The 9,198-nt window shown below is 31.9% G+C and overlaps 1 protein-coding gene across 2 annotated transcripts; it reads right to left on the reverse strand.

Annotated features, from left to right (window-relative positions):
* Positions 1-3,810: 3,810 nt before the first annotated feature.
* Positions 3,811-8,265, reverse strand: EULS3 (hydroxyproline-rich glycoprotein family protein). Of its 2 annotated transcripts, XR_005480686.2 has the most exons (5): positions 7,699-8,265; positions 7,450-7,572; positions 5,272-5,500; positions 4,066-4,139; positions 3,811-3,980 (listed from the first exon to the last, which is right to left on the reverse strand). XR_005480686.2 is itself a non-coding variant. In XM_039025854.2 (4 exons), coding segments are annotated over exons 1-4 (792 nt in total). In that variant the 5' UTR covers positions 8,137-8,265; the 3' UTR covers positions 3,811-4,137. The 2 variants fall into 2 exon arrangements, 1 of the variants encoding a protein (XP_038881782.1); XM_039025854.2 differs by having other exon boundaries at positions 3,811-4,139.
* Positions 8,266-9,198: the final 933 nt, after the last annotated feature.

Raw genomic sequence — 9,198 nt, forward strand, 5'->3', positions numbered from 1 at the left:
TAATAACAATAATTAGAAATAAAATAAAATAAAAACAAGTGTCACAAAATTTTCGTTACTTGGGACCTAAGCAAATGCACAAATTTCTTGTTTCATATTCATACTATCAAGTCTCTATTCTTTTTTAATACACCCAATAAGGAGTTGTTTGATATAAGAGAAGAAAGAGATGGGACTAAGTAAGTGATTTGTGATTTGAATTTCATTGTTTTACAAATTTCATTCCATTCATTTTAGAGCTGATAAAGGAATAACAAATGAGAGAGAAGTTGAGAGGCAAAATAATTAAGAGACGTCATTGGATTAAAAGAAAAAAGTCGAGTTCAAAATATTTGGTTTTAAGTAAACTAAACCTCAGCTTTCCAATTAACAGGTTCTAATTCATGTAATTTTCTACATAATTGTTGTGTAATCATTTCTTGATCTTCTTTTCACTATCATACATGATATCTTTAAAAAAAAAAAAAACAATAGAAAAACATCGTGTACGAAAATAATATTTTTTTATTATCAAATTTTTTTTTCTCTATCACTTCAGTTATTGACCGTCATCAATAGTAAGTAACAAATACAATATATGAGAACGTTTCTACTCTTAACTAAGATCAACTCTTAGTCCTTTTCAATTACTTTATTTATTAGCGTTGAATCTTTTTTATTTATCTCATTTTTAATTACAACAAATAACTTTTTCTAATACACCTAGAAATTAATATTGTAGGTCAACAAAAATATACGTTTCTCTCACTTTGATTATTTAACTTAGACATACAATAACAAAGTAAAATCTACTTTCTTGTTGAAATTTAAAGAGGAAGAAGAATCAATTACTTGCCAAAAACAACAAAGCACAAGCATATTAATTTCATGCATTAAATGAGAGTAGAAAATTATATGAAAGAGGAAACAAATAAAAGAAACAAAAGTATAGGATTTGTTGACCATATAAATCACCTAGAAGAGTTTTGCTAAATTTCGTTTTATTATTGGACACTAGAAGAAATTAGGCCTTTAATGTCAGTTAAATTAAAAAGGCACATATGAACAATATCAGTTTTAGAAAGAAAAAAAAAATGGATCGTTAATGTCAGTTTAAAACCGACATTATAGGTATATTTAATGAGACTATAATATCGTTTTAAAACTGACATTATAGGTAAATCCTATTTTAGGTTAAGGGTACATATTATATATAATAGTTGTGTTGGTTAAAAAAAAAGGTTGTGTTGAACCACGTCACACAACCTCCCCCAAGTAATCTTCTTCGTCACATGAATGACCAATGCTAGCCTCTAGCCATTGGTGTTCATCACATGTCATTCGTCGAACGACCAACGGTATGTGGGATGTTTGTTGACCAATTACTGCACAAGCATATTTCATGCATTAAATGAGAGTTGAAAATTACATGAAAGAGGAAACAAATAAAAGAAGCAAATATATGAGGTTTGTTGACCAAAAATCATCTAGAAGTGTTCCGCTAAATTCTCAAAGTATAAATATGCTCAATCGAATTTGGACTAAACATCAAATTATATCAAATTAGTTTCTTCGATCCAACGATCATGACGAAATAACTTTTACTTTCAATTTTAATTTAAGATACATGTAGGTTTTTAATTAGATTCCAAATTTAATTTAGTTTCGCTATTAATTTAAAAAATGATGTGAATGGTCAAAATGCTCATTCAGCAACATATATTATTGGTTTTATTTTTTTTTTCTTTTTACTATGGCAAAGAAAATAAAAAGGGGAATAAAGCTAATGAAACCCACATTAGGTTGAAGAGTTTCCTCATTTTTCTTCGGCTTTTAATTGATCCCAAAATTTGCCTTCTTCTCTATTACTTTCTAGTTCATTGGGAATTTTAATTAATGTAATTGGAAATAAGAACTTATGATACTAATACTATATGGATTTAATTTCTTTTGGTTTTGGAATATTTTAAACAGTTGGGAAAGAATTTTACAGTTTAATTTTTTTTTTTTGGAAAGAAAAAAAAAAAGCAAAAACCTCGAACATTATATACTTGAAAAATCATTTCCCATGTTCCTCATCAAAAACTCCAAAGATAATATGCATTTGGTCACTGAATTTTTAAAACGTATCCTTTTTATCCCTAAAATTTTTTAGAAATAGGTTTAAAACGTCCTTAGGGCATTAGTTTTACTATTTGCTACTCAATAGGATTGTTTTTATTATATTTAATGCTGACATGGAAATTCAAAAGGAAAAATAATAATTAAAAAAAACGAAAGTCTCCTCTCTCTCTCTCTCCTCTCTTTTACACACTTCCGACACCACTCATCCATTGCCTCAATCTCCCTACAGTATGTCTATGTTGTTGCCGTTTTGGTTTATTGACCATTGGAAGGGGAGCTCAAGTCACAAATATGGATGAAACAGGTATTTTCACAACTCTATCACCTAGTCAATTCTGTTCCACTTAATCCTTATTAGGCAAGCTTACTTCCATTTTCTTGAAATCCACCAACAAACCAACAACTATACGCATCTACATTATTTGTTATTTAAATTTCATAGTTTTACAAACTTCATTGAATTCAATAAATGAATGAATTAGAGAGGAGAATTAATTAATTGAGGGGCAGTCCTTAGATTAAAAGGAAAAAATTGAGTTCAAATTGATTGATTTTAGGTAAATTAAGTCGCAACTTCCCAATTAACTAAGTTCTAATTCTTGTCTATTGAGGAAAAAAAAAAGTTCAACATTATGATAGTTATGAAAATACATCTGTTTGTTGTTTCCTATATTAACATACCTTTAATATTAGTATAGGATTTACTTATATGGAAAAAGGATATATATAAAGCTAGTTTGAATTGAGAGGGTACCGTACTTCAGTCAATACTAAAAAAGATCCTCTATTTTTCTTAGTATCATTAAAGATAGAGAAATTTAAACCATACGATTTGACAAAAAAAATCTTTATTTGTAGTTCAAAACATGAAAATGGGATTAATTAACAATAGACATGATGATTACGTCATGACAATATGAACCTTCTAGATTTACACACATTATTTGCATATTGTTATAGGGTCCTAATCAATGAAAAATCCGACTTAAGTAATACATATGATTATGATGGCAAAAATCTTTCATGGAAGAAGTTTATATTACCGGAATTTGGTATTAATTAACTTAGAAACCTATGATAATAATCGAAATAAAAACCGAAGTTTCAAGGATGAATCAGTAAAGTATCGCATACATGGAACTTGACGTTCGTTTTTAACATTCCTATCTCCATAACTAAAAGTTTACTAATAAATAAAAATTAAATTAAAATCTAATTGCTTTTATTCATTTTAATAATTTGACATAATAAAATAAACTAACTAATGTAAATTAAATGTTTGTGGATAATTGCCTTATAGTGGCGTAAAATTGTTGAAAGTAATTACACAAACTAAACATGCTTTATCCAAAATATCTTTGATCTCACTCAATTAATGTAAACATGTGTTTGAGAGAGATGGAAGATCAAACCTCTAACTTCTAGAGAAGAAGATCATGCCAATCACCATGGAGCTAAACTCACTTTCGCTAAATTTTTAAAAATTTATATACATTCCTAACAAATTGTATATCATGCCATATAGTTTCGTTGTCACCTAATTTCAGGTTGATTTTTGCATACCACAACAAATTAAAAACATTATATTCTCAAACGAAAAGTCAGAATTTCAAATCCTCACACATGCTTATAAAAAAGAAGTTATCAACTAATTTAAGCATTTGGCAATAAAGTAAAATCTCAAAAGATCAAAGTACTCAAATAGGATAGGGGCATAACATCACTATCATTAGAACACAAGAAGATACATATTTTTACAATAACATGGTTGAAATAAAGGGAATGTGGGATAAAAATACCTGGGGATTGAGAGTTGGATTCACAAAGCAAAGTAAAAGAGTTGATCAATCCATCCAAATCCATGCTAGTTGCTAAAGCTAAGCAAAAGCCAAATATATTGATACCCCACACTTGAAATTGTCATGAAGTATAAATATGGTTTTCTCAAAACCAAGAGAATACCTTTATTCTCAACATCACATTACATTCCATTGCATAGCATAGCATAGAAGCCTCCTTTATTTCATCACATCCTCCTGTTTGAAAGCACCACCAAGGAAGAGAGGAACCATTAGTTGTTGATTTTTATATAGGTTTCAAAATTTTAACATCCGATCTCAATATGAGAAAGTACAAACAACGTTTCAAGTTATTATATCTAAGATACAAATATGAGAATAAGAGATTCGAACCTATGACTTCTTGGTCGATCAAGGATATATATATCAGTTTAGGTATAATCATGTTGGCATTCTAGGATAGAAGTTAGAAAATTATATAAAGAACAACTAGATAAACTCCTTCTTTGGTTGGCCTAAGGAGTAGGATTTGGGAGGAGTGAGAAACTCCTTGTTTTGGCCACGTTTCACAAACATCAATTTCATAGCATATTAACTCCCTAAACTCCCTAAACTGGGCCTCACGATGTAACTTACTAAATTTAACAACTCTTCAAAGTAAACAATTCCACTCCTTGCCACAAATAAGAGATTAATAGGGGCATTAAACAATTAGGAAGAAGGATTTCTCACAAATTTAGAATAAAAAAAATCTAGAACGGGCAAATATAATCCTTGATTTGGCTTGAGATCCAGAAATCAAAATTCACTAACAAAAAGAAAAACTAGAGAGAATGATTTGCGAACGAGAAATTTGAACCTCTGACTTCTTGATCAATCGAGAGTACATATCCCGTTGCCATTCTAGAAAAGAAGTTTGAAAAATATATAAATAACAAATGAGCCAAAAACAGATCGTCAAGACATGTTTTGCCCAAGGAGTATGAATTGGGAGGGGTGAAGAAGTCCTTGATTAGACAAGAAGTTCATGGGTCCACACGACTAAAAGATCAATTTCATAATTTATCAACTCCATACATTATGGCCTTGTGACTAAACAACTCTACTCATCTTAACGTCCCTTTAATGATCTAGATGAAATCCATCCTAAATAAGAGATCGACAAGGTATTAAAAAAGGATTAAGAAGATGGAATTAAAAAATTTAGAATCCAAAATCTAGAACGAGCAATATAATCCATGATTTGGCTTGAGATCCAGAAATCAAGAATCACTACCACAGGAAAAACGAGAGAGAATAATATATAATTGATGCAAGCAGACTTCATTTAGCAAAGACGAATTATAGGGGGAAAGAAGAAAGAACTCACAGTAGGGAACGATCTTCCATAGTTGGTTCTCTCCTTCCTTCCATTTCCAGAGGACAATGTGGGTGCCATCATGAACTCCACCAGAAAATTTATCGCCATGAAAGGCATCAACATTCAAGTGAATGTTATTCACCATCCTTATTGCTCTATACCCTTCACCAAATTCCTTGCTCTGTGTCCACAGTACCGACTCGTCCACCACATTCGGATCGTAATGTATCAGCTGAACCTGCATTTCATTTTCAATATTCATTCATGAGTTGGTTTTGATTTTAAACTCAGTCAGTCCGAAATCGATATCATCTTCACAATGTCACTGTCCAATGTCCTTTTCTTTCAGTTTGGTTGGTGTACAGGTAATTTTTTGGGCCTACCAATATGTCCGTTCTGCAAGATGCAAAACCAACATCCAACCGAGTTCAACCATTCGGTCTCGGTCAGATTCATTGAGTTTTTAGAGAAAGCTCAAACCAAAAAGGGCACCAATCATAATCAACCAAAACAAAACTTGGCTTGATAGCGTTTTCGGGTTTTTTACTCGCCATTGTGACCTTTCTTGAACCAAAATTTAAGAAACTGTCTGCCAAGAAATCTCTAGGATGCCACCATAAAACTTGATGACAGAAAATGCCCAAACCCAGGCAACTTGAACATCATAACCCTACCCACACAAAATCAAATAGTAGAATATAAAACTAGCATTCAGACCAAACACGAAAACAAACACTCAGTACAAGTAACTTTCATGGAAAACAGTATGGGCTAAAAGCATTTCTAGTCTTTGAACTTTCATGGAAGTAATTATACCGTTCTTGAACTTTAGTTCCTAATGATTTGGCATCTCTACTTACTTACAATTTAGCAACAATTTAGCCCATAAAACTTTAGCATGACACAATTTACTCTCAATTTTACAAAATATAGCAAGTTGTTACATGATAAAAATTGACACCAATTATGATGAGTTTTTACATGGTAAATAGATTGTTATAAATTTTAAAAATAAATTATTACACACTAGGACTAAATTGTTACAAATTTGAAATTACAAGACTATCGGAAAAGCTATTTCATTAGAATGCGATCAATATATATACAATCTAATTTCTAATTTTTGGGTTAAAACTAAATACAGCAACCCAAAAGAAGTATTGGAAAAACATACACAGCAAATATGAAAAATATATTTCCTAATAATACAACCCAAAATAAATGCATGGAAAAATATATATACAAAGCATATAAGAAAATATATTTCCTAGTTAAGACTAAAATTCTTCCGAGTTTTTGTTTGTAAAGGTTTAATTAAAGTTAAACCTTTTTTTAACCTTAGGGGCCTAGAAAATAATTCTTCTAAGAAGTATCTAGAGAATTACATCAGACGCTCATACATGACCCACCTATATTTTAAAAGATATATATATATATATATAATGAACTTCCTTTTCCACCTAAAGTTATTTTAATCAAGAACATTTTTCATTTCATTATTGATTTTTTGTTTTTAGCAATTTCATTATTGAATTTACTAGAATACTAATGGTTTTCTCAAACAAGATCTTTTAACCTAAAGGAAATAAATTAATAAATTAATAAATAAATAAACTACAAATACAATCCGATCCGATTTTACAACCACTTCAAATAGAATATCAAAACCAGAGCCAGAATATTAAATGCATTTTTTAAAAAGCGTGTCTGAAACACTTATGTTATGATACTTTTTTTTTTTTAATCTTTTTTATAATAAATAAATTGATATTACATATCAGCATTATTAGATACTTTTTCTTTACAAATTCTTTTATCCATTCATATTATTATAGTATTGAAAACTCTAAACTCTAGATTAAATAACAAGGTTAATCTCTAAACTCTGAGAAAATTAATAGATTCGTTATATTATATACGTATTTAAATTTTATGTTTGATGTATGTGAATTTGAAAGGGAAAAAAAAATCGAAAATTGTAGACTAAATTTGTAATTTAGAAAATTGAAGAACCAATTAAATACAATTTTAAAATAATTTAATTAAAATTCTAAAAGGCACTTCCAATTCATCGAAATCACTTTCTGAGATCTGTAAATTCATATATTCATTCCATCATTCACTGTAAATTCCAAATTCCAGATGAACGCAGACAAAAAGCGGCAATAAAATCAGGGAAAATTTTACCGGATGAGTAGCTCCGATGGAATGTTTCAGCGCCTGACCGGTGGCCTTGTTCACCAGAGCAAAGCAGGGACATCCTTCCTCATCTTTAATCCTTGTACTGTATTTCTCATCTTTAAACCAGTGCTGAAACGTACACGATTCACCAACGCCATTAAATTATCAAAAAGTAAGGAAGAAATTGCAAAATCAACTACTCTAATTACAAATTAAGGCGAAAATCAAAGCGATTGAGGATCGGATCGATCATACTTGAGCGGGATCGTAGGGATCGGAAGGGACGAGGACAACTTTGCCGTCGCGGATGGCGAGTGAGAAATTAGGGTTTGCTTTGGCGTAGACCTTGACCGTTGGCCTGTTGGAGAAGGGAGAATCGGATTGATGAGAGTGTTGGTGAATAACCGTGGGTGAGTGTGAATGGTGAGAGTGGTGGTGCACGACCGGAGGCGGCGGTCCGGAGGAGTATCCGTAGTCGGGAACCGGCGGTTCCGGAGGGAAATTGGACTGGTAGGCATCGTAAGACGGCGGAGGAGGCGGTGGCGCATCGCCGTAGTGCGTGTGGTGGATGTGAGAAACCAGTGGCGGCGGTGGATCGGAGTACAGCGGCCTGTATCCCGGTGGAGGATGACGAGGCTCGCCGTCTTCATTGTCGTTGTCACGGCGGTGGTGGTGATGAAAGGGGAAGGCCATTTTTTTCCGATATTTGGGGTTTTTCAGAAAGAAACACGTCGGCGATCGCCTGTGAATTTAAATGAGGTTTAACCAACAAGAAGGTAACACGTGTCATCTTCTCCCCGCAGATTCTAGAATTCCAGCCCTTCGTATGTAAAAGACGTGTATGTTTAAAATACTATTGACAAATAAAAACAATTTTTTTTTTATTTGGTTAGAGAAAATAGAATCAATATTTAAATGCACACGTTTTATATTAAAATGTAATAATTTCACCAAGAAAGTTTTCCAAACATGGTAGAGTCAACATATTTATAAATATAGCAAAATATCATTATCTATGTAACAACCCGACTTTTCTAATGCCCACTATTAAGATATTACTACATGCATACATGAATTTCAGTTGTTTGTTCATTAAAACTCATAAAAGAACGACGAGACATTTTATTAAAGTTAAAAAGAACGAAATCATAAGTTCATTAAACACTTTTCAGAGGTCCGTCTTAAGATAAAAATTAAAACATGAAAATAAAATCTCACGTACGGTTCTGTCGACTTGGTCTGGCCCATTCCTCGAAAGAAGTTTTCATAGCCAACTCGTTTGCTTCTATCGTCAAGCACTACTCAAAGGGACGGGGTTAGAAGGAAATGGAGTCAAAAAAAAAAAGAAAGAAGAGAAAACCGGCTTTGCCTTCAACAATAACAAAAAAAGGAATATAACTACAAATTTCAATCAAGAGACATATGGACTAAAAACATGAAAACCATGAAGACTATATCAGGTGCGGAAGCGACAATTCGACCCCTTGACACGGTCACAGATTCTTCCTGTCATGCACCCATCTATTCTTGTCTTTACCTGAAAAACATAATATAAGAAAGCATGAGTATATAACACTCAATAAGTAACCCTGCTATTGGGGATCAGGCTTTTCATTCACATACATTGAATTTTATTCAATTGATGGGTCCTTCGGTCAATATCATAACATTATTAGCTAACTAGGTGAACTTGTTGATTTTCCCAACTTAGGTCCAGATGCACATAACATAGACATAGACATAAGCATAGGTAGT

This window comes from Benincasa hispida, chromosome 3 (genome assembly GCF_027475165.1).
Source record: "Benincasa hispida cultivar pf3 chromosome 3, pf3_genome.v1.1, whole genome shotgun sequence".
Taxonomy (NCBI): domain Eukaryota; kingdom Viridiplantae; phylum Streptophyta; class Magnoliopsida; order Cucurbitales; family Cucurbitaceae; genus Benincasa; species Benincasa hispida.